Source organism: Hemiscyllium ocellatum, chromosome 16 (genome assembly GCF_020745735.1).
Source record: "Hemiscyllium ocellatum isolate sHemOce1 chromosome 16, sHemOce1.pat.X.cur, whole genome shotgun sequence".
Classification (NCBI taxonomy): domain Eukaryota; kingdom Metazoa; phylum Chordata; class Chondrichthyes; order Orectolobiformes; family Hemiscylliidae; genus Hemiscyllium; species Hemiscyllium ocellatum.
The window spans coordinates 10,625,846-10,651,198 of NC_083416.1; the positions used below are offsets into that span (position 1 = coordinate 10,625,846).

At 42.8% G+C, this 25,353-nt stretch overlaps 1 protein-coding gene across 4 annotated transcripts in view; it reads right to left on the reverse strand.

Annotated features, from left to right (window-relative positions):
• ublcp1 (ubiquitin-like domain containing CTD phosphatase 1) overlaps nucleotides 1-13,646 on the reverse strand; it is a 45,085-nt gene extending 31,439 nt beyond the window's left edge. The window contains exons 1-2 of one of the 4 annotated variants that reach the window (XM_060836708.1): nucleotides 13,589-13,646; nucleotides 4,715-4,894 (exon numbers count right to left, since the gene is read on the reverse strand). In XM_060836708.1, the coding sequence (XP_060692691.1) occupies nucleotides 4,715-4,868 (154 nt within the window). In that variant the 5' untranslated portion in view covers nucleotides 4,869-4,894; nucleotides 13,589-13,646. Of the gene's footprint in view, nucleotides 1-4,714; nucleotides 4,895-12,053; nucleotides 12,074-13,536 lie in introns of those variants that run through there. The other 3 variants (XM_060836707.1, XM_060836710.1, XM_060836709.1) reach the window with 3 other exon arrangements.
• Between the last annotated feature and the right edge of the window lie 11,707 nt (nucleotides 13,647-25,353).

Sequence of the window (25,353 nt, forward strand, 5' to 3'; positions counted from 1 at the left end):
GCACAACCAGCCTTAATAAACCTTCCCTTAGGCCATGGTCCATCTCATGTCCACTTTAGCTCAATACTTGTGTCACAATACAGTGTTCCATTTCCCCCGCAATCTGCACACCGTAAAAATGTAAATTTGGGTGTCCTCCAGTTACAATCATTTCTCTTATTCTTGTCTTTGTCCTCATGTTCATGCTGATTGAGTTAGGTGAGGTACTGGATCAAGCTCCACACTATGATAATAAGGTTGTCTTATTCCAGGTCTCCTCGCTGGTTATATTATGGTTTCTTTGAGTAAGATTACTAATTCATTTAAAGTGTCTAAATAGAAGCAATTCTAATAGTCAGCCCATCCAAACAAGACTGAAAAAAATTTGTTCTACATTCAGCCCTTTTACTGAGCAGAAGAATCTTGCGATCTATCAGTGAAACAAATAGGTAAAAGGCAGTGCTTAATCCATAATCTCATCTATTCCTGACATTCGTGATCTTTTCAAATCGGGATGCTGGAAAGTAAGCTACTCCTAACCCTTCTGTGACCTTTGTCTATTTAAGCACCAGTCTCTGAAAGAAAAAGGCTCCATTATTTCAAAAGAACAGCTCAGAGAATTGTATGCACAGTTCACAGAAGACAGGTGATTGATTTGCAGTTTCTGAGCTGCAACCTTTAGGACATTTGGCCAAAAATGAAAAGTAAAAAACTATCAGATCCAGAGGAGATTCAATCCCATTAGAATACAATAGAAGTGAAAATAGAGAAAATAGAGAAAAACATTTACAAAATCCTTGCTATTTCAGGAGCAACCAGGGGTCTATACAGGTCACTTAGGACCATGTATAACCTGGAAGCCTGTTAACCTTGTACACAGAAACCTATGGTCACAGACTGATTTTATGTAATGATTCACATTTTACCCATCAAGGGCACAAAAAAGAAAATCTTTTTCCAAATATTAGATTACTTACAGTGTGGAAACAGGCCCTTCGGCCCAACCAGTCCACACCAACCCGCCGAAGCGCAACCCACCCATACCCCTACATTTATTCATAATCTAGGACCACGGGCAATTTAACATGGCCAATTCACCTGACCCACACATCTTTGGACTGTGGAAGGAAACCAGAGCACCCGGAGGAAACCCACGCAGACACAGGGAGAATGTGCAAACTCCTGAGGCGGGAACCCAATAAAATTCAAATCAGATAAATCAGCATGATTAGCACAAATAGAACTGGGTTGTCTGAGGTTTGTGAGCAGATATACCTTATGGCCTAGATTTCAACCTAGAAGCTGATTCTTCCCATCTCCTTTCGGACTATGACCTCACCACCAAGTATCAAGCACTGTTTTCAAAACAGTCACCGACCACATTTCTTCTGGCGATCTTCCCTCAGTGGGTCTCTATCTTCTTCTAAAGATCAATGTACAGGATTGGCCAGTTGGCCCATCAACTTCCCTGCAGCACTAAACTGATTTCTTCCAAACTTGATTCAATTTTTCTCCCCTTGTCCAATGTGTCTCTATTTAGGAGTTGCAAGAGAGGAAGAAGGGGGCTGTGGGACATATTAACTTATTACATGCTTTTAACCCACAATGACTTAGATGTGAATGAAGAAAGGTTGATCACAAGTTCGCAGATGATAGAAAAATGGTGGAGCGGTAAATAGTGAAGAAGATGGCCTTAAGTGACAAGAGAACATAGACGGACAACACAGATCAATGTCAGATGGAATGCAAACCAGAGAAGTGAGATAATTCACTTCAGCAGGAAAAACAAGCTAAGGGAATTTATGATGAATGGTAGGATCCAGCAAAACATTGAAGATAAAAGGGACATCATTCCCAAGGCTCTTATGGTAATAGGACACATAAGTAAAGTGCTTAAGGCAGCGTAATAGAAACTTGCCTTTACTAGCCAAGGCACAGAGTTTACCGTCATGGAGATTATGATGTAACTGTATAAACTGTTGCTTAGACCACGATTACAATTCTGGAATCAATATTCCAGAGAAGCAGGAAGGATGTGATTGCATTGGAGAGGGTAGAGAAGATTTACCAGGATGTTGCCTGGGCCGGAGAGTTTTACTTATGGAGAGAGATTGGACCAACTGGGAATGTTTTCCTTGGAGCAGACAAAACTGAGGAGGAGAGGAGACAGATTGAGATGGATTAAATTATGACAAGCATAGTCAAAGTAGACAGGAAGGAACTTTACCCTTTGGTGGAGGGATCAACGGTTGGGGCATAGAGTTAAAGTAAGAATCAGGAGGTTTTTCACCCAGAGTGTGGTGGGAATCTGGAACTCAATGCCTGTAAGGATGGCAGTGACAGAAGTCCTCCTAACATTAAGGACTATCTAGATGTATACTTGCAATGCAAAGGCATACAAGGCCATCGTCAAATGCTGGATAATTAGATAAATATAGTCAGGTATTTGTTTTTGATCAGAGCAGACTTGAAGAACCATAAGACCTTTTCTCTGAGCTTTTGACTTTCATGACTCTATGACCACTTTGGTTCAGAAAGGTTCTTGGGGGGGGGGGGGTGCTCCCTTTAAATGTTGTGTTTCTAAGGATAGTGTGCTTGCACGTGGCCTCAAAAACATTCGCTGTCAACTGCTTATTGACATGTTAATGACTTTAGTTTGACGTTGTTTCCTTACAGACTAAATAATAAGCAACTTGGCAATTATGGAGCCACAAGCTAACAAGACCTCGTATCCAACGTGCTGGCGTTGCTGGTTCCCAGCTGTTGCGCAAGGGACTCATTCTTTTTGACTGGGACTGGTTTAAAAAAAAAACCATTACAGTTCACCTGTCAAATTTCTGAGACAGAATGGTAACAAGGCAACCAAGTAAAGATGGCAAGAAGTTTGGAATGTTGGGAGAGCATTCATAAATTATGTGTAGTCAAACTAGATGACCTGGCGTAAATGTAGAGTAGTAAGGTTTGGGGAATGGATCTGGATGTGTTACTCTTTGGAGAGTCCGTATGGACTTGTTGGGCCAAACGGCCTGTTTCCACACTGTAGGGATTCTGTGTTAGTGATGACCTGTTGTTATGGGGAAGCATACTGTCTTTGCTAATTTGGGACAGTGACAATGCCATTGATTAATAATCTAAAGTTCCAGGCTATTACTCTGCGGCATGAGTTAAAATCCCACCCTGGCAGTTAGTGCAATTTAAATTCATTTAAAAGAGTCTGGAAATGAAAGCCAGTCTCAGTCCACGAAAAAGCCTGAGTGACCATGAAACACCACTTTGTCTGGCAGCCATTCCAAACACACACCGCTGTGTGAAAAAGTTGCCCCTTAGGTCCCTTTAAAATCTTTCCCCTCTCACCCCAAACCTATGCACTAGCTCTGGACTCCCCACCTCAAGGAAAAGACCAGTCTATTTACCCTATCCATGCCTCTCATGATTTTATAAACCTCTTTAAGTTCACCCCTCAGCCTCCTATGCTCAAGGGAAAGTAGCCCCAGCCTATTCAGCCTCTCCCTACAGCTCAAACCCTCCAATCCTTCACAACATCCTTCCTATAGCAGGAGACTAGAATTGCATGTAGTATCGAAAAGTGGCCTAACCAATGTCATGTACAGCTGCAACATGACTCCCAACTCCTATACTCAATACTCTGACCAATAAAGCCAGCATACCAAATGCCTTTTCCAATATCCTGTCTACTTGCAACTGTCTTTCAAGGAACAACATACCCCTGCACTCCAAGGTAATCTTCTTTGCTGTCCATTGCACCTCTTACTTTTGTGTAGTTTGCAAACCTACTAACCATAACTAAGTTCACATCCAAATCATTTAGACAAATAACAAAAAGTAGCAGACCCAATACTTATCCTTGTGGCACATCACTACTCACAGGCCTCCAGTCTGAAAAGCACCCTCCACCTTCACCCTCTATCTTCTAATTTCAAGCCAGTTCTATATCCAAATAGCTAGTTATCCCTCTATTCAGTATGATCTAACTTTGCTAACCAGTTTACCATGCAGAAGCTTGTCAAAAGCCTTACAAGTGTCCATACAGATTAAATCTACCGTTCTGCCCTCATTTGTTACTTCTTCAAAAACTTCAATCAAGTTAGTAAGACATAATCTCCCACGCACAAAGCCATGTTGACCAACAATAATCAGTCCTTGCCTTTCCAAATACATGTAAATCCTGTCCCTCAGGACTCCCTCCAACAACTTGCCCAGCACAGACGTCAGGCTCACCGGTCGAGAGTTCCTTGTCTTACTATCTTTCTTGAATAGTGGCATCACATTAGCCAACCTCCAGTTTACCAGCATCTCACCTGTGGCTGTCGATGATACAAATATCTCAGCAAGAGGACCAGCAATCTCTTTCCTAGCTTCCCACAGTTTTAGAGTACATCTGATCAGTTGATTATCGGACAGTCAAGTAAAATGAACATTCCACAATATTTCTGAAAATTGAATATGTTACACGAACTATCTTGCATTAAGATGTTTTATTCTCTGCTGGCTTTAAGTGAATTTTATTATTGCAGACCTTCATTATGCAATCCCTGTCACCATTCCATCTTTCACTGTGCAACAGTGCCTCTCAATTTACTCCCAACTCAATCATGAACAAATCCAGCTTAGATTCAAGAAGCATTTGTCAAAACCTACTTTTACTCAGTATAGACAATATTGTATTTTTGCCGAGCTGAATTCAGCTAACCCTGCATGCATAAGCAAACACTACCTTTGATTTTCAAGCCAAGTAACTTCTGGCGCTCTGGCAGCACCCCAGTTAGAGTTTTAATTGTTTCCTTCAAGTCCAGCACTGTGTCCTCTTCTGTCAGTTTTGTTACTGGATATTCTTGTCCACTCCATTTTATTATAATTGAAACTGACATCCTCACAGGTAAGGTTTGGCTTCAATCTGAATATAGAGAAAGAAACATGATAAAATGTGAATGTGAACATTAAAATTTAAATGCAAACACTTGTTCAAAATTTCAACGAATATGATATTGCAGAAAACAAAACAAAAAACAAAACAAACAAGTTTTCCACAGTCAGGGCCTGGTTTTGCAAAAACCAACCAAAATTTCTAATCTTTCATTAAATGTGGGTAAGTTGATGAACTGTATTTGTTCAAAAACATTACACTTTACCAAAAATATAACAGTAATAACCCATTGCAAACAGACACATTGCTCAACTAGTTGTAACGCAGCAATGCTACCAACGTTAGATATCTCTACTGAGGCGTCAAAGGGGAAAGATGCACTTTTACACTTCATTTCAAAACTGAGAATTGTGGCAGTGATAAAGTTACTGGCTAGGACTGCTATAACGCAGTAGTTCTGTTCTCATGCAATCCTGTTATAAGAAAATCGTGTAATAGCACCACCATTTAAATCATGGGGCTGGAATCGCGTTATAACCAAGAGAAGCTTTAAAAGCTCACGCCATAGAAATAGTGCCCTCAACTCGTCAATGCAAATTTGCATTAACAAACCACACAGTATAGCACAACAACCTGTAATTATGGAATAGTTACAGTACAGAAAAAAGCCATTCAGTCTGTCAAACCGATGCTGACATTCCATAAGAGCAACTCAGCTAGTCCTACTCCCCTGACTTTTCTGTGTGGCCCTAGCCACATGGTTCTTCAAGTCACTTTACAATTCTCTTTTGAAAGCCACAGTTAAATCTGTCTCCACGGAAACATTAGGCAACATATTCCCGAACTTAACCAATTGCTATGCAAATATCTTCTCATGTTATCTTTATATTCATCTTAAATTGCTCAAAGTGGCTGGGTAGATTGATAAAGCTCTTAACAATTCCACGAAGAGAGTACATATAAGTCCAAGGAGGTTATAATGAACCTTTATAAAATGCTGGTTTGGCTTCAGCTAAAAATATTTTCAAACATGACAACTAACACATCCACTCTCTCCACGGCATCTTATTTTTGTACCCTGGAATGTAGATTACCACGCTCTGAGGATTATTCAGCTTTCAGTCCTTTCAATTTCTTCAGCACTATTTTTGTTAAATAATTATAAATTGAAGGAAATTATCTTTCCCAATAGACCCCAACTTTCCTGACATTTCTGGGATGCTATCTCTGTCTTCTTCTGTAAACAGAGATCTAAATTAGTTGTTTATTTGTTCTGCTATTTCCTTGGTTCTCATTATCAATTCCCTGATTTCACATTGCAAGGAGCTTACATTTGTCTTTATTAATCTTATTTTTTACACACTTACAGAAGCTCTTACAAGTACACTTTCATAAGTTCCTTGTACTTTTATTCTCATATTTTATTTTTCCCCTCTTGATCAATCTTATGTTGCTCCTTAAAAAAACGAAAGAACTGCAGATGATGGAAAACAGTGACGGATTTCTGAAGAAGGGTCACTGGACTCAAAATGTCAACTCTGCTTCCTCCCCAGAGATACTGCCAGACCTGCTACGTTTTTCCAACAGTATCGGGTTTTGTTTTATGTTTCCCCCTTTACTGAATTTTAATTGGTTTCCAGTCCTCAGGCTAGCTACTTATTCATTTATTGTGGGCAACACGGTGGCTCAGTGGTTAGCACTGCTGCCTCACAGTGCCAGGGACCCAGGTTCAATTCCCACCTCGGTCAACTGTCTGTGTGGAGTTTGCACATTCTCCCCATGTCTGTGTGGGTTTCCTCTGGGTGCTCAGGTTTCCTCCCACTCAATCAGGTCTACTATTTTTCCTAGGCAATACAATTTAAATTAAGAAGTTTATTTAATTTTTTTTTACAAATAACTGACACATCCCTACATGGAAAAAGTCATTACCCTAAATTTGAGAGATCACAGCTAATGTACTTCCACCAAAAATAGAAAAAGCCAGAATATTTTAACTTGACAGCTACTACCCTTTCTAACGCATCTCAGATTTAAATTTAACAGTTGACAGATAATGTTCATTATAATCTTATCTACTACACTGATCCCATAAAGCAGCTCCTAAATCTAGCCAGCATAAGATTATAGATTCTACATTCATTTATAAGGATTTCATTCATGTTTTCCTGCCTTCCAGTTTTCTAATGTGACTTTGTTGACAGATTTACACTCTCTTTTGCAATCTCTCTCTTTCCCGGAACCTCTTGCAGTCATATCAAACTCTTCCAACCCGTCTCTCAACCCCATCCAATCATTCCCCCCCTCCCCCCTTCCATTTTACTCACAATAAGTCTGTTCTTCGGGAAGATTTTTAAAGATTTCACCATCAAACTGTCATTTATTCTGAAATTTGAAAAATTCTGAATTCCAAAAACCAGCTGTCCCGAGCATTTCGGATAAAGGATTGTGCATCTATAGTAAATGTGACAGAACAGCACCCTGTGATTACAGCACCAGCTCTTACCAGTCTGGTCCACTCAACTTACAAGGATGATTTTTTTTAAATTCCTAGATCGGTCACTCATGAGATTGAACATTCCCAGGCAATTTGGAAATTTCATGGGTGAATTTGCCTGCTGGTCCCATATAATTTGATCACTATTGCATACAGATGCTACAGTTGTAATGTAATTTGAGAATCTGTAAGGGTGTTAGCTATCATTCAGTTCAGATTAATTTTCCCTGAGTCAGAACGTTGTAGATTCAACTTCTATTCCAGAGACTTGAGCACAAGACCCAAGGCATTCCAATATAGGTCTGAGGGAGCACAATGCTGGAGGTCTGAGGGAGCACAATGCTGAGGGTCTGTCTTTCTGATGAAGTAATATCAGTTCTCTCAAAGACTCATTAGCTTTATGTTGAATAAAAACAGGGGAGTTATCTCAAGTGCCTTAACCAATAGTTACTCCTCACTCAACATCATTGAAAGCTTTGGCTGGGAACTGTAGCACTGAGTCTGCTGTGAATAAACTGGCTACAGTACCATCGTTCCCTCATTGCAACAGTGACCACAACTTTAAAAAGTACTAAAGTGACTGCAAAATGACTCTAAAGAAGGCATTTCGGAAATACAAGTCTATTTGTCTTTCACTGAATACAATCTACTTTCAAATTTAAATGCTTTACACGTGGTTACCGAACTTCATTTTGCCTGGAGACAAACACAATGGATTCACAATACAATCTCAATGTTGGTGCAACACCTTCAGGATAGACCATTAACAAGGCACAAGACTGAGTGTGGTTGAATATTCTCCAATTGCCTGGATGGGTACAGCTCTAGCAACACTCAAAAACTTGAGACTACCTCAAAAGAAAGCAATCCACTTGATTTGGCAGCACATTCACTCCCATCATCACCACATATATACTATGCACTATCTATAGGATGCAAAGCATTAATTCACTAATGCTACTTCAACAGGACCTTCTAAACCCTTGACCTCTATCACTTATCAGTACACATATGGGAACACCACATACAAGTCCCTCTTCAAGCCATACACCATCCTGACATAGAATTATACTGGCATTCCTATACTGTCACAAGGTCAAAATCCTGGTGCCATCCAGTTTCCCTATCCCCATATTAATCAAAGTAAACACTCAGACACAGTATGGCTTTACCTCCTTCATCTTTATTCTGGGCCCTGGAGGGAGAGAGAACGATTGCCCATATGCACAGAGACACGAGTTCTCAGTCTTCTTTCAAACAACAGATTCTTAAAGAATTATATAGTCACTTACAGGGAGCAGCATCCAAATAAGGAAGTATCTATATTGACTGGATGACCATTACAATCAGCGAACATCAACAGTAAAGATGAAGACATCTGGCACGACACAATGGATGTTTTTAACCTTGTTAACTAGCATTACATAACGGATGCTTTTCACCTCGTTAACCCACCACCCCGGACTCATGCACCGCACTTTTTACTGCAAGTTCTGATCTGGTCAAAGCCATGCATGCCGAGCCTTTGTTATGCAACCCAAAGCATAACTCTTTCACTACTTGCTCATATCTTATACACATTATCACTGGAACTCCATGACCACATAGCCTGCTCTCAACCACCTTCAGCTGATTTTCGCCGATGAATGCACCATGTTCAGCACCATTCACAAATCCACAGAAACAGAATCAGTCCACATTCAAATGCAACAAAATTGGTCTATCAAGTGGCAAGTAACATTCATACCATACAAATGTCAGGTAATGACTAACTCCAATAAGCAACAATCTCACCATCACCCCTTGACATTCAGTAGTGTCACCATCAATGAATCCCTCACTATCAACATCCTGTGGGTTACCACTGACAAGAAACTCAACTGGACTCACCACAGAAACAGTGGCTACAAGAGCAGCTCAGATGCTAGAAACATCACTTCCTGACTCCCCAAAGCTTGTCCACCATCCATAAGGTAAAGGGAGCATGATGGAATACTTCCCACTTGCCTGGATGGGAGAGCTCCAACAACACAAGAAGCTTGACACCATCCAGGGCAAAGCAGCCTATTTGATTATCACCAATCCAAAAACATCCACTTCATCCACCCCTGACACTCAATAGCAGCAGGGTGTACTGTCTACAAGATGCACTGCAGAAATTCACCAAAGATTCTTAGATAGACAGCACCTTCTAAACCCACTACCACTTCCACTTAGAAGGACAAGGTCAGCAGTTACATGGGAACACCACCACCTGCAATATCACCTCCAAGCCCCCACCTGCTTCAAGACCATCATCATCCTGGCACCAAAAAAAGTAATGCAGTGTGCCCAATGGTTCTGACCTCCATTATTATGAAGTGCTTCAAGAGGTGAGTCACATCAACTCTAACCTCCCAGCCTGTTTTGATTCCTTGCCTACCAGTGCAATAGGTCCATGGCAGACGCCATCACCTAGCTCTACACTCATCCCTGAAATATCTGTACAATAAAGATACCTACGTCAGGCTCCTACTTATTGACTATAACATTGCCTTCAAGACCATAATTCCAACAAAACTAATTTCCAAACCTAGATCTCTGCTCTATCCTCTGCAACTCCAAGCTTTGTGTTCTGACCCACAGAACACAATCGGTGAGAATAGGCAATAGCACCTCCTCCACAATAACTGTCAACATTAGGGCCCTGCAAGGCTGTGTACTCAGCCGTTCACTATACTCCCTATACACTCATGACTGTGTGGCCAAACTTCAGTCTAACTCCGTCTACAAGTTGGCTGATGACACCAATGCTGTGGGCCGGATCTCAAAATGATGAGGCTGAATATAGGAAAAAGATAGTGTGCTTGGTGGCATGATGTAGAGGTAAGAATCTCTCCCTCAACGTCAGCAAAATTAAAGAGATGGTCACTGACCTCAGCAAGCAAGGTGGAGGGCACACCTCTGTCTACATCAATGATCCTGAGGTGATGGTAGAGTGTGTCAAGTTCCTAAGAGTGATTATCTATCCTAGTCCAGCCACATTGATGCGACAGTCAAGAAAGCACAACAATATCTCTACTTCTTCAGGAAGCTAAGGAAATTCAGCTTGTCTGTAAAGACTCTTACCAATTTTCATAGATGCACCATACAAAGTATTCTATCTGGACGCATCATTGCTCGACCTAGGACCATAAGAAACTACAGAGTTGTGAACACAGCCCAGTGCATCACACAAGCCAACCTTCCATCCATTGACTTCATCTATATTTCTCATTACCTCAGGAAGGCAGCCAACTTAGTCTAAGACTCCTTCCACCCGGTTATAATCTCTTCCAACTTCTTCTGTTAGGCAGAAAATACAATAGATTAAATTCACATATCAACTGATACAAGAACAGCTTCTTCCCCGCTGCTATCAGACTTTTGAATGGGCCTCTCAAACTTTAAATTTAATGTTGATCCCACTCTTTATGTAGCTTCTCTGCAGCCATTATATTGCATTCTTCATTCTGTTCTGCTACCCAAATGCACTCTGTATGGTTTGATCTGGCTGCACTGCAAAACTACAAAGCAAAACTTTTCACTGTACTTACATACATTTGATGGCAATAAATCAAGTCACAAAAAAAAAGCAATCCATTATCTAGATATGGAATATTTATCACTGGTCAAAATTCTGGAAAGGCTTTGCAGGTCAACCCACAGCAGGCAGACCGCAGCAGTTCAACTCATCACCACCTTCTCAAGGGGCAATTAAGAACAGGCAAAAAATGTCAGTCCAGCCAGCGATGCCCCCTTCCCAAGAAAGAATAAAAACAGATGGAGGGTCGAGAACTGCAGATGATTTTATAACTGTAGTTTTTAAATTGTGTCACTCAAATATACTGTTACTTCGTTATTTGGTGTCCTAAACCACTAGTTATAAAACTTAAAATGTTATTTGGTCACACTCAGTCTGCTACACATTTCTAAAATGAAATATTCTTGAAATATCTTATACATGTTGGCCTGAAAGGCACTGGTTTGGCTATGGGTTTCCAGAACTTTCTGATTCTATTTCATTTCCAGCATTTCTTTGTTGTGAACTGTACCAGACAACAATGCAGGTGAGACATACAGAGGAACATTGCTCATTTGGTGTCACTTGATGAATCTTACAGCACCCACAAGCTGCTGTGCCAGCTCTTTAAAACGCAAACTCTTTCTCCAGAATCCGGCAACTTTCTCCACTGATCTGGTTTCAAATCTGTGCTCCAGATTTGATGCACAAAGCTGAATCTTGGCATGAAGGGGAACAAATGAAAGACATTTGCAAGACATTTAAACTAATTGAGCACTTCATTTTCCTAAACGTCACTGATTATAAAGTCCTTTACAAAACTCTGCAATGTAAATTATTTTAAAACTGCAGGTTAAACATTTTATTCCTTAAATTTACCAATGTTTCTTTATTTGGTGTCCTAAACTACTAGTCATACAACCTAAAATGTTATTTACTCACACTCAATCTGTTACACATTTCTGAAGTAAAATATTCTTGGAGGCCGACACATCCTAAACTTACAGACTAAGGGTCGATGTACAAAATTCCACTATGTAAAGTCAGAAGAGTTTAGCAAACAAGAGAGGTGGCAAAGAGAGACATGAGGGGTTAAAGAAAGAAAAGCTGTTTTTTTTGGGGGGGGGGGTATGGGGAGGAGGAAATCTATTCACCCAGCATCTCAAATCTGACTTGCTGTGTTCTTCCAGCCTCCTGTTTGTCTACTCTGGATTCCGGAATGTGCAGCTTTGTTTTGTTTTGCTTCTCAAATCTGACTGGATTTTCCAACTGATATTTTTGTTAAACAAAGAGATGCACCCTTCGACAGGAGGGACACACGAGAGAAACCCGTCCCACACTTTTATCTCCTAGTGAAGTTTGTGGGAGGGTATGGGGGAATGAGGGGAGAGGTATGGGCGTGTAATGGCTGAGGGAGAGAGGGAGGGCTGAAGGTAAGTGGGAGGGTAAGAGGGGGATAAGGGGGGGATAAGGGGAGAGGGTAAGGGGGGGATAAGGGGAGAGGGTAAAGGGGGAGATAAGGGGAGAGGGTAAGGGGGGGATAAGGGGAGAGGGTAAAGGGGGGATAAGGGGAGAGGGTAAAGGGGGGGATAAGGGGAGAGGGTAAGGGGGGGGATAAGGGGAGAGGGTAAAGGGGGGGATAAGGGGAGAGGGTAAAGGGGGGGATAAGGGGAGAGGGTAAAGGGGGGGATAAGGGGAGAGGGTAAAGGGGGGGATAAGGGGAGAGGGTAAAGGGGGGGATAAGGGGAGAGGGTAAGGGGGGGATAAGGGGAGAGGGTAAAGGGGGGGATAAGGGGAGAGGGTAAGGGGGGATAAGGGGAGAGGGTAAAGGGGGGGATAAGGGGAGAGGGTAAAGGGGGGGATAAGGGGAGAGGGTAAAGGGGGGGATAAGGGGAGAGGGTAAGGGGGGGGATAAGGGGAGAGGGTAAAGGGGGGGATAAGGGGAGAGGGTAAAGGGGGGGATAAGGGGAGAGGGTAAAGGGGGGGATAAGGGGAGAGGGTAAAGGGGAGGATAAGGGGAGAGGGTAAGGGGGGGGATAAGGGGAGAGGGTAAAGGGGGGGATAAGGGGAGAGGGTAAAGGGGGGGATAAGGGGAGAGGGTAAAGGGGGAGATAAGGGGAGAGGGTAAAGGGGGAGATAAGGGGAGAGGGTAAAGGGGGGGATAAGGGGAGAGGGTAAGGGGGGGGATAAGGGGAGAGGGTGAGAGGGGGATAAGGGGAGAGGGTAAAGGGGGGGATAAGGGGAGAGGGTAAAGGGGGGGATAAGGGGAGAGGGTAAGGGGGGGGATAAGGGGAGAGGGTAAGGGGGTGTAATGGCTGAGGGAGAGAGGGGCTGAAGGTAAGAGGGGGATAACGGGGAGGGGACAGGGGCGAAAGAATATTTTTCTGTTCAATAATGAAAGAGCGAACCTCTTACATCGATACATAACAGGGAGAGAGGCGGAGAGAGGAAATGAAAGTGGAATAAATCCGCGGGGCTGGCGGCGGGAATTAGAGCAAATGAGACGGGGAATGGGTCATAAACTCCTGTCAGTTATTTTTTAAAAGTCCTGGTTTAAAATAATAAAACGACCCTCCGGAGCGGAGCTGCCGGTTTTAGTCCCCACCTCCCTCGGTCTGACCTTCCCGTTACTTATACCTTCGGCAAATATTATTATTATTATTATAGCTCGTTCCCGGGTTTTTTTTACCGTCTGCGTGTCCGCCGGAAGTTCCGTCAGTTTCTGCCGTTCCCCCTCCTCCTCCTCATCTAAGCCGCTTCCGCGTCCGTCCCTCTCCAGCCTCCCCCACCAGCCAGTCTGCCTGCTCCGCTTTCAGGGGTTCCGCCCACCAAAGGGTCTTCTCCCTCCCCAAACTTTCAGCACTTTCTCAATTCAACACACACAGAAACAAAACACAGGAGGAAGCCCCCCATCCCCCATCCCCCATCCTCCATCCCACCACTGTTCTGAAACTTGAGAAGGTTCTGAAAAGATTTACCAGGATGTTGCCAGGGTTGGAGGATTTGAGTTATAGGGAGAGGCTGAATAGGCTGGGGCTGTTTTCCCTGGAGCATCAAGGCCGAGGGGTGACCTTATAGAGGTTTACAGAATTATGAGGGTCATGGATAGGGTAAATAGGCAAAGTTTTTTCTCTGGGGTGAGTGCGTCGAGGGCGTAAGTTTAGGGTGAGAGGGGAAAGATATAAAAGAGACCTAAGGGGCAACTTTTTCACTCAGAGGGTGGTGCATGTTTGGAATGAGCTGCCAAAGGAAGTGGTGGAGACAGGTACAATTGCAACATTTAAAAGGCATCTAGATGGGTATATGAATAGGTAGGGTTTGGAGGGATATGGGTCAAATGCTGACAAATGGGACTAGAGTAGTTTAGGATATCTCACCAGCATGAATGAGTTGGACCAAAGGGTCAGTTTCTTGCTGTATATCTCTATGACTCTTACAGAAAGTAAACTAAACAGCATCCACAAATACTGTGGATTACTGCGTACTAGAAAGAAAAAAAATTTTAAAAAATGAGAAACAGAAATTGCTAGAAAATCTCAGCAGATCTGGCAGGGGAAAATTGGAGTTTACGTTTCTGGTCGAGTGACCCTTCCTCAGAACTGCTGAGCTTTTCTGACAATTTCTGTTTTTGTCACTGAATTACAGCATCTGCAATACTTTTCAGTTTTGTGCTGGTGAAAGTCAACAGATACAGCGGAATCTGTGGAGAGAAAAAGTCAAAATGGCTTCTGCCTGAAACTTCAACTCTCTTGCTCTTCAGACGCTGCCTGACCTGCTGTGCTTTCTCCAGCACTGCACTTTTCAACTCTTCTTTGGAACAGTAAATGTTTGAGATGCAAGATGGAAGGTGGTGCAGAAATTCAGCAAGTCTGTCAGCACCAGGAGAGAGAAACAGAGGTGGCAAAGTGATGGAAATATCATTAGACTTGTAATCCAAAACCCCAAGCAAATGTTTATGGATTTGAATCTCACCACAGAAGATAGAGAAATTTAATGCATTTAGAAAAAGCCTGGAATGAAAAAAAGACCAGTCTATTGGTAACTGTGTAACCAATGTCAATTGTTGTGGGAAAAAAAAACATCTGGTTGACTAATGTTCCTGAGGGAAGGAATCTGCCATCTTTCTCATGTCTGACTTACATGTGACTCCACACATACAGTAATGTGGTTGACTCTTAACTGCTCTCAGGCCAATTAGGAGGGGCAGTACATATTAGACTATCCCAGCCACATCTATATCCCATGAATGAATGAAACAAAATCTTTTGAGCCCAGTTCTGTAGAACTATCGTGTTGAATGTGAAAGGTTATCTCCCTTTCTCTCTCCACAGATGCTGCCAGGCCTGCTGAGGTTAATCGTTTTTATTTCAGATCTCTGTCATCCGTAGAACTTTGCTTTTATTTGTTAAGATGCAATCTTGTTCAAAACTTTAACCTTTCAGCACATGCTCAATTTTTTTTTGTCTCTTTTCAGATTGCTAATGGCCATTTTGTGTATTTCTGATATTTTCTATACTTCATTTTGCTCTCCTGACACAAAGCTGTGAGACGTTTGATTCTGGATTCCACACCAATGTTTGTTAATATAGATCGTATTCGTTCTCATGTCAATCCTAATCAATCCAGATAATGCTGTGAAATCTTTTCTGGACCATATAGTGCTGCATAGTGACTGAGGAGAAAGTGAGGACTGCAGATGCTGGAGATCAGAGCTGAAAATGTGTTGCTGGAAAAGCGCAGCAGGTCAGGCAGCATCCGAGGAACAGGAGAATCGACATTTCAGGCATAAGCCCTTCATCCAGAATTCCTGAAGAAGGGCTTATGCCCGAAATGTCGATTCTCCTGTTCCTCGGATGCTGCCTGACCTGCATAGTGACTGACCCAACTGTCACACATTTCAAAGGATTGACCCTTGACTGATTTCCCACTTAGGAGTTACTTTGGTCCAGCATTTTGAGGGAAGTGAATATGATAGTGGGTCTGCAAATCAGCCAGCTGAGAGATCTGTGACTCCATAAGATATGTTTTAGTCACTTTAAACCTGTTCATTCCTCCTTTGTTCTTCCCAGAACCTCTCCTACTCCACCCTCTGAGCAACACCACTCTCATACTCAGTAGCTCCCCTCACAGTTATTCCATGGTCAGTAGTTTTGTGATTTTTGATAGGTTAGCCCATGTAACAAATACCACCAAGTCTGGGTTTTTGCTGAGTCAGATATCCTAAATCGTATTGACAACACCCACTACTTCCAATGCTGTGAGATTACTGATTTACAAACACAGTCTGGACTCTGTGCCTGTTGATATTAGAATACATTACATACACATGAGTGACTGACTGAAAATACTGCACTGGCTCCATTACAAAGTAACAGTGACTGAAGGTGAGGTGTTACCCTTACAGCAAAATGTTACACATTGTGACGTTATGTAACGGTCTTAAAGATACAGGCCAGTCTGATTCAGAATCAGTAATGCAGACCATTCTGCTGCAACATGTTTCATCAATGTAAATTCATTGTAACACGATTGACAAACTGGGGACTGTTTCTAAAGTGCTAACTTTTAAAGCATGTGTTGGTTATAATGCATTTCCATTTCGGGCATAAGCCCATCATCAGGACCTGATGGAGAGCTTATGCCTGAAATGTTAATTTTCCTGCTCCTTGGATGCTGCCTGACTAGCTGTACTTTTCCAGCAGCACACTCTCGAATTTTGGCCTTCCAATTTGTTCCACCATTCAATAGGATCATGGCTGACCTTTGTTTGTGCATTCCACATTCCATCAACCCCCTGATAGACTTTGATTCCCCTGCCTAACAAGAATCTACTCCATATTCATGAACGACCTCCACTGCCTTTGTCATGACCATTCGGGATCCTATAGACTTTAATCAAATCACACCTCACTCTTCCAAACTCCAGTGAAAAAAAGACCAGACTAACCACTATTTTCTCATAAGACAGACTCAAAAAGTGTGGTGCTGGAAAAGCACAATCAGTCAGGCAGCATCTGAGGAGCGGGAGAGTTGATGTTTCGAGCATAACCTCTTCATCATCTTCCTGATGAAGAGCTTATGCTTGAAACGTCGACTCTCCTGCTCCTTGGGTGCTGCCTGACCTGCTGTGCTTTTCAAGTGCCACACTTTTCGACTCTGGTTTCCAGCATCCGCAGTCCTCACTTTCTCCTTTTCTCATAAGACAACCTACTCATTCCAGGTATCATTCTAGCAAATGTCATCTGAACCACCTCTAATTTACTTACTCCTTCTTTAAATATGGAGACCAAAATTAAACCGCGTAAAAAATGTGATTTCACTGATACACACTAAAACTGAAGGATAACATCCTGACTTTAAGGTTCAGTAAAGGATAGTATTCCATGCTTCTTGCTCAAGCTGCACCTGACTTTTCAGGACTCAGGCACTAGAACACCTAGATCCCTCTGCACCTCAGAATTCAGAAGTCATTCTCCTTTTTCCCAATTCTCAGAAGCTGAACCACACCCGTACCTTAAGCGTAACATTGCAATATATAAGAGAAAGGGAGGACGGCAAATGCTGGAGATCAGAGTTGGAGAGTGTGGCACTGCAAAAGCACAGCCGGTCAGGCAGCATCCAAGGAGCAGGAGAGTCAACCTTTCAGACATAAGCCCTTCATATATATATATATATATATATATATCACACACAAAAAAACATATATATATAAAATCAAATATATATACAAGAACATATATATCATCCATTGGTTTCCAAGTAAACACACTCACAGCGCCAGAGACCCGGGTTCAATTCCCGCCTCAGGTGACTGACTGTGTGGAGTTTGCACGTTCTCCCCGTGTCTGCGTGGGTTTCCTCCGGGTGCTCCGGTTTCCTCCCACAGTCCAAAGATGTGCAGGTCAGGTGAATTGGCCATGCTAAATTGCCCGTAGTGTTAGGTGCAAACACTGCAGTAACGTATTGGTTCAAGCAGTACACTTTGTGCTATCTAAAAGTTAAATCACTATAAGTAGCATGCAGCTAACACTGCAGAGTAGTTGCATGTAAAATCCTGAGAGACCAACATGAGTTAAAAATGAGAACTTGCTTTTTCAGCGGTTCAGCTAAAGGGGAGGTGTATAACGATTTGAGCAGATGCTGCAAGTCATTCTAACAGGTCATTAAACTGTGCAACACGCAGAGGCACAAAAATGCAGCATATGGGTCTAAAGATTTGTAAGTGCTCCACTGATGGCTTTTCTGTAGAAATTAGAGAGAGGACAGATTAGGGAAAACTGGTGAAACGGGCAAATGGCACATAATGATCTGACCCATCCTTCAAAATCCAGCTCCAGTACAGCCAGCTCATTCTCATGGCCTTGTGCTGTTATCCCTGGGCTGTTAATCCAGAGACCCGGGTCACATCCAGAGGTTTGCCAGAGACCAGAGGTTTGGCATCTGCTGAAATCGTTAATGGGCAGCACGGTGGCACAGTGGTTAGCACTGTTGCCTCACAGCGCCAGAGACACGGGTTCAATTCCTGCCTCAGGCGACTGACTGTGTGGAGTTTGCACATTCTCCCCGTGTCTGCGTGGGTTTGCTCCGGTTTCCTCCCACACTCCAAAAATGTGCAGGTTAGGTGACTTGGCCACGCTAAATTGCCCGTAGTGTTAGGTGCAGGGGTAAATGTAGGGGTGTGGGTCAGCGTGGACTTTTATCCACTTGTTGCGTTACTGCTCATTGTTTTCCCAGAATTTGTTGTGAAACACAATTTGCTGATTAAAATCAAGGCAAATCAAAATGTTATACCTATAAGAGGGACCAAAGGGGAGGCAGTGGCTTTATGGTATTATCACTGGACTGTTAATCCAGAGATCCTGGTACTGTTCTGGGGACGTCGGGTCAAATCCTGCCACAGTAGATGGAGGAATTGGATTCAAGAAATATCTGGAATTAAGAGTCTAATGATGACCATGAATCCATTGACGTTTGTTGGAAAAATTCATCTGGTTCAGAATGCCCTTTAGGGAAGGAAACTGCTATCCTTATTTGGTCTGGCCTACATGTGACTCCCGGCCCACAGCAATGTGGTTGGCCTGTGGGCAATTAGGGATGGGGAATAAATGCTGCCTATCCAGTGATGATGCTTTTATCCCGTGAATAAAGAAAGAAAAGGTGACTTTTTCACAGAGAGGGTGGTGCGTGTACAGAATGAGCAGCCAGAGGAAGTGGCGGAGGCTGGGACAATTACAGCATTTAAAAGGCATCTGAATGTATACATGAACAAGAAGGGTTTAGAGGGATATTGACCAAATAGTGGCAAATGGGACTTAAATTAGAATGCCTGGTCTGCATGAACAATTTGGAGAGAAGGGTCTGTTTCCATGTTGTATGCCTCCATGAGTATGATGTTCCTCAGAGGTTGCACCAACAAGGCTCATTCTCGCACCTCTGCCAGCTTAGATTCTGAGCCCCCCTCAGGCTATTCCAACTCGATTAAACTCTGGGGAACACATCACCGCCACGTCTCTGAAGGTGGGGCAAGAAGAATACTCTCCCATGTTGCTAGCTCTTAGGGGAGGGCTATCAGGTGGCACAGTGGTTAGCACTGCTGCCCCACAGTGCCAGGGACCTGGGTTCGATTCCAGCCATGGGCAGCTGTTTGTGTGGAGTTTGCACATTTACCCCCGTGTCTGCATAGGTTTCCTCTGGATGCTCTGATTTCCTCCCACAATCCAAAGATATGCAGATTAGGTGAAATGGTCATGCTAAATTACCCATAATGTTCAAGGATATATAGCTAAGGTGCATTAGTCAGGGGTAAATGCCGGATAATACGGTAGAGGAATGGGTCTGGGCAGGTTACTGTTTGGAGGGTCAGTGTGGAGTGGTTGGGCTGAAGGGTCTGTTTCCACACTGTAAGGATGCTATGAGAGACCAGACACCTGCTGGGTCCCAGACAGGAGAGGATGCTGTAGTATCAGCAATTCGTGACTTTGTTGGCACGCACTCAAGAGCAGGTTGGTCAGGTTTGCCAAGGAAAGCCAGGTTCAGCTGTCTGTGTGATCTATACAGAGTGGTGTAAGCCATCGCTCTAACCACTGGGGCTCAGCACGGCAATGAGGGACCCGCAGCACATTCTCCCTGTAAGTGACTATGTAATTCATTAAGAATCTGATGTTTGAGAGAAGACTGAGAACTCATGTCTCTGTGCACATGGGCAATCATTCTCTCTCCCTCCAGGGCCCAGAATAAAGATGAAGGATTAAAGCCATACTGTGTCTCCGAGCATTTTGCTTCGACTGGGGCAGGAATGGGACGACAGCTGGATACCATCCCTATGTCATAGAGATGTACAGCACGGAAACAGACCCTTCAGTCCAACTCATCCATGCCGACCAGATATCCCAACCTAATCCAGTCCCATTTGCAGCACTTGGCCTATATCGCTCTAAACCCTTCCTATTCACATCCCCATCCAAATACCTTTCAAATGCTGTAATTGTCTGTACCACCGTCATGGTGAAGGTGCCAACAGAGGTACCTCCAGGTGGCGCTGCTGTCCTGACACCAAATTGAACTGTAGCTTCAGCTGAAAATCAGAGGTACATAAAATCCCAATTGGAGCCCAGCGTTCAGTTTGCAGACATCACCTCAGGGTGAATGCACTTGGCCCTGGAGAGCTATAGACATTTTTCTGTGTGCACCAAGGCTTAATTTATTAGGAATGGTTGAACAAACTTGGCCTGTGTTGTCCTGAGGCTGGAAGATTAACTGTTAATCTAAGCGAGATCTTCAAAATCTAGAGATTTTGACATCGTGGATTTAAGGAGTTACTCCCTCTGGTGGGGAAATACAGAGAATAATCTTAAAATTAGAACACCTTAAGCAGAGTGTTTTGGCAATCTGAAACTCTTCTCAAAACGCAATGGAAGGTGATGTCAATAGGAATTCTTAAGGCTGTTATGGATGTGTCAAACCATTCAGTGAGGTTATTCTTGGTAATAATAATAATAATAATATTCTTGGTCCCGCTAAAGAATGTTTATGAAATCTGCTGGCGTGAAAATAAGTTCACTTCATTTAAGAAACATCTTACTGTCGGTACATATGGCCTTCAGGTTGCAAGATTGTGAGATTGCATTACCTCCTTCAATGACGTACATTGTATCTCATTAGCACACACACACAGTCAGACCTGAACTCTTGTACTACAGACAGAAGGCAGGTAAATGGTGTTGAGGCACCAATCAATCATGATCTAACAGAAGAACAGACCAAGGGGCCAAATGAACTCATCCTGAATGAGGGGGCTCCTGGTTATTTTGCACATGTCCATAGAATGGGTATTTCATGAGCAACACTCCAGCAATTTCTGTTTTTTAGTTCCGATTTCCAGTATTTCGATTCTGCATTTGTACTTAGTTCTTTGGATGAAAGGGATCAAAGGGTATGGAGATGGATTGGGGACAGTCCTGAGCTCTGGAGTACTGTGTCTAGTTCTGGTCGCCCTGCCATCGGAAGGATATTATTAAACTGGAGACAGTTCAGAAGAGATTTACCAGGATGGTGCTGGGAATGGAGGGTTTTAAGGAGAGGTTGGATAGACTTTTTTCACTGGAGCACAGGAGGTCAAGGAGTGACCTTATCAAGGTTATTAAATTCACAAGGGACTCAAATAAGGTGAATGGCAGGTGGTTTTTTTTCTGAGGGTGGGGATTTCAAAGCTGAGGGGCATATTCTTAAGGTGAGAGGAGAAAGATTTAAAAAAGACAGGAGGGGCAATTTTCTTACACAGAGAGTGTTTTGAATATAGAATGACCTGCCAGAGGAAGTGATGGATGCAGGTACACTTACACCTTTCAAAAGACATTTCGAGAAGTACATGAATAAGAAATGTTTGGAGAGATATGGGTCAAACACAGGCAGGTGGGACTAGTTTAGTTTGGGATTATGGTCAACATGGACTGGTTGGGCCAAAGGGTCTGTTAGTGTGCTGTTTGACTCTCTCAAAATCCCTACACAGTGTGGAAGGAGGCCATTCAGTCCAACAAGTCCACATCAACCATCCAAAGAGTAACCCACCCAGCTCCATTCCCCCTACTCCATATTTACCCCTTACTAATTTCCCTAACCTACACATCCCTGAACACTATGGGCAATCTAGCATGGCCAATTCACCTAACCTGCACATCTTTGGATTGCGGAAGGTAACCAGAGCACCCGAAGGAAACCACACAGACACGGGGAGAATGTGCAAACTCCACACGGACAGTTGCCCGAATAGAACCCAGATCCCTAGCACTGTGAGGCAGCAATGCTGACCACTTTTCATACTGAAGGGCGGTGTAGACTCAAAGAGCCAAATAGCCTATCCCATTCCTATTTTCTGTGATTCTATGATAATGTAAGGTCACTCAGGGTGACTTTTGGTGAGAGAAGGTTTTAAAAATCTTGATGAACAAAACAGAATGTCAGTAAAGCAGCATATGGCTGAAAAAGGTAAACATGTCCTGATCAGGAAATGTTTGTCCTTTTACATTAAACCAATAGTTCATCAAAGCATGTTAATGTAGACACCTTCTTTAAATTGTTACTCATGGCTCACTGGGTAAAACTCATGTCTGTTTGTCAGACAGGTCATTGATTTGATTCTTGTGTCAGAGATTTATCAAATAAAACTAATCAATATTAAACTGTTTCAAAAAGTTTCTCCAACACCAAAGTTAAATTGACTGGTCTGTTTCTACAAGATCTATTATGATAACCATGATTTGGAGATGCCGGTGTTGGACTGGGGTGTACAAAGTTAAAAATAACACAACATCAGGTTATAGTCCAACAGGTTTAATTGGAAGCACTAGCTTTCGGAGCGATCGGTTGTTTGTGGAGGGCACAATTGTAAGGCACAGAATTTATAGCGAAAGTTTACAGTGTGATATAACTGAAATTACATTGAAAAATACCTTGATTGTCTATTGAGTCTTTCATCTGTTTGAATACCATGATAGTTTCACTTCTTTCATGTGTAAATCACAAAACTTTTTTTTAAAAGTTGCATTCTCAGGTTATGGTAACCTTTGTGAACGAGGACATAAGTTCTGCAATTCTCCTCTGGCAACATCCCTGAATTTGGGTAGGATTGAAAGATAATTGCCAGTGCTTTTGCAATTTCCATTGAAATTCCTCTCATATATCTCATCCAGTAATGGAACTTCATCAATTATGTACTGGCTGCTTATCTAATATCACCACCTCATCGTTTTAAACCATTCTAGTGACTCTCCTCTGTCACCATGGCCTGATGAGAGATAAAAGGCAGATGCAAAGTATTTATTTAACCTCAGTTATGCCTCTATGCATAAATCCCTTTTGATCCCTAACCCACCCAACAATTCATTTTATTGCCCTTTTAGTATTTATGTGTTGATGGAAGACTTTCCCTTTATGCTAGCTGCCATTCTTTTTGTAATCACTCTGTTTCACTTATGTGCTGTTTTGGCTCCTTTCTGAATATTCTCTGTTTTTTTAATTCTCAATCGTATTTCCTACCTGATATCGAACAACCAGCCAGAGGTGCACATTGTTACTAATGCCATTGTTAGCAAGGAAGTTGCTGTCCTGCAATTGGAATTTCGTGAGCTATGTAATAAAATTAGCAAGTGGGACATCTAATGGATTAATTTCCAGATTACTCCCAGTGCCACGTGCAGGCGAGTCCATAGGTAGGAAAATAAGACAAATGAATAAGTGGTTGGAAAGATGGCAGAGGAGGACTTCAGGGCAGGAAATAGAACCTGTACACCTGTCTACCAGGGGTAGCCATCACACAGTGTAGTTACAATGAGGGAGCTTTAATCACCCACTTTTAATTACCCACGTTCTAGGTGACGTAGCATTTTACCTGCACTTCACTGCATTCACTGCTCACAATGTGCTCTCCTCTGCACTGGGGAAATGAAGCATAGACTGGGTGACTGCTTCGCAGAACACCTAGGTTCTGACCCTGAGCTTCCAGTTGCCTGCCACTTCAACCCCCACTGCGTTTCCTGGCCAGTATCTCTGTCTCAGGCTGCAGTGCTCCAGTACAGTTCAGCGCAAGCTGGAAGAACAACACCTCATTTTCTGATTGGGAACTCTTCAGCCTCTAAACGCAGCATCGAGTTCAATAGTTTCAAGTTTTGAGGGACCCTCTCCCATGCCCTTACTCCAACCTTCACACACCAGTCCTTGTCATCACATGGTCCGCTATTACACACAACCCATTGTTAGCAACTCATTGTCCCCATTTCCAGGTATTCATTCTTCCACAGTGATCGTTATCCACTCCTTTATCTGTTCAACTGCTCTTCTCTCTCTATTTTCACCTGTCATTTACTCCTTAACCCTTCCTCCCACTCTATCTTTTGCATAAGAAGCTTTCTCCTTGCAGTTCTGAGGAAATGTAAACTCTGATTTCTCTCCACAGATGCCACCAGTCCTGCTGAACTTTTCCAGCAACAGTATAACCAGGGTGGCAGAAAATCGGGATTTGATTATGTTGGCACTGGCAGTAATCTGGGTATTACTACGTTGCAGGTCTTTATTTGCTAATGTTTTACAGAGCATACTAGATTCCAATTTCCAGACAGCGTTCCCCCTGCCTATTAATGTCATTAGTAACGATGTGGACCATGGCTGATTGTCCTCCAACAGAGGAACGCCTTGCAACTGTTCTGTGAAACCCTTGGCCCTGATACCAGGGAGGCAACATACCATCCTGGTGTCACATCTACAGCTGCAGAAGTGCCAATCTATTATATTAGTTCCTCCTAACTAATTATCATGAGTGTGAATACTCCCCTATCAATATTACATTCTCCTTTCTCTGTGGTGCCATTGTCTTGGCTCATACTGTCCTTCTCCATGGATCCATTGCTCTCACCAATATCCAGAATTGACAGCTAGTTAGTAAGCTCTGAGGATTCCTGTGCTACCTTCCTGCTTCTCATGGACTGTCTGATGGTCTCCCATTCATTACCTGCCCACTTATCCCTAATCTGCAGTGTGACCACCTCTCTAAACATGCTACCCACATAGTTCTCTGCCTCTCAGATGCAGCTCAGTGACTCCAATCATGACTCAACGTCTGAAACCCAGGGACTGAGTTTTTTCAGCCAATGCGACTTCTTGCACACAGACCCATCGAGGTCATAAGAAGGGTCCACCATTTCCCAAGGGTCACAGGATGGGTATTCCGACTTGGTCAAGCTGCCCTGCCATAACTTAAATTTACTTCAACTTCATTTGCTCTTACTCACATTAACCTTGTTCTTGCAATATAAATTACAACTGAAGATTAGGAGAACGTATAATATTTTATCCTTACTCACAAATCAGCTCTCTCTACTATGACAATAAATTGTGAAAACGCATCAAAATTTCCATTGTTCAAAATCACCAGCATCGAAACATAATCCCTAAAGGTAACTG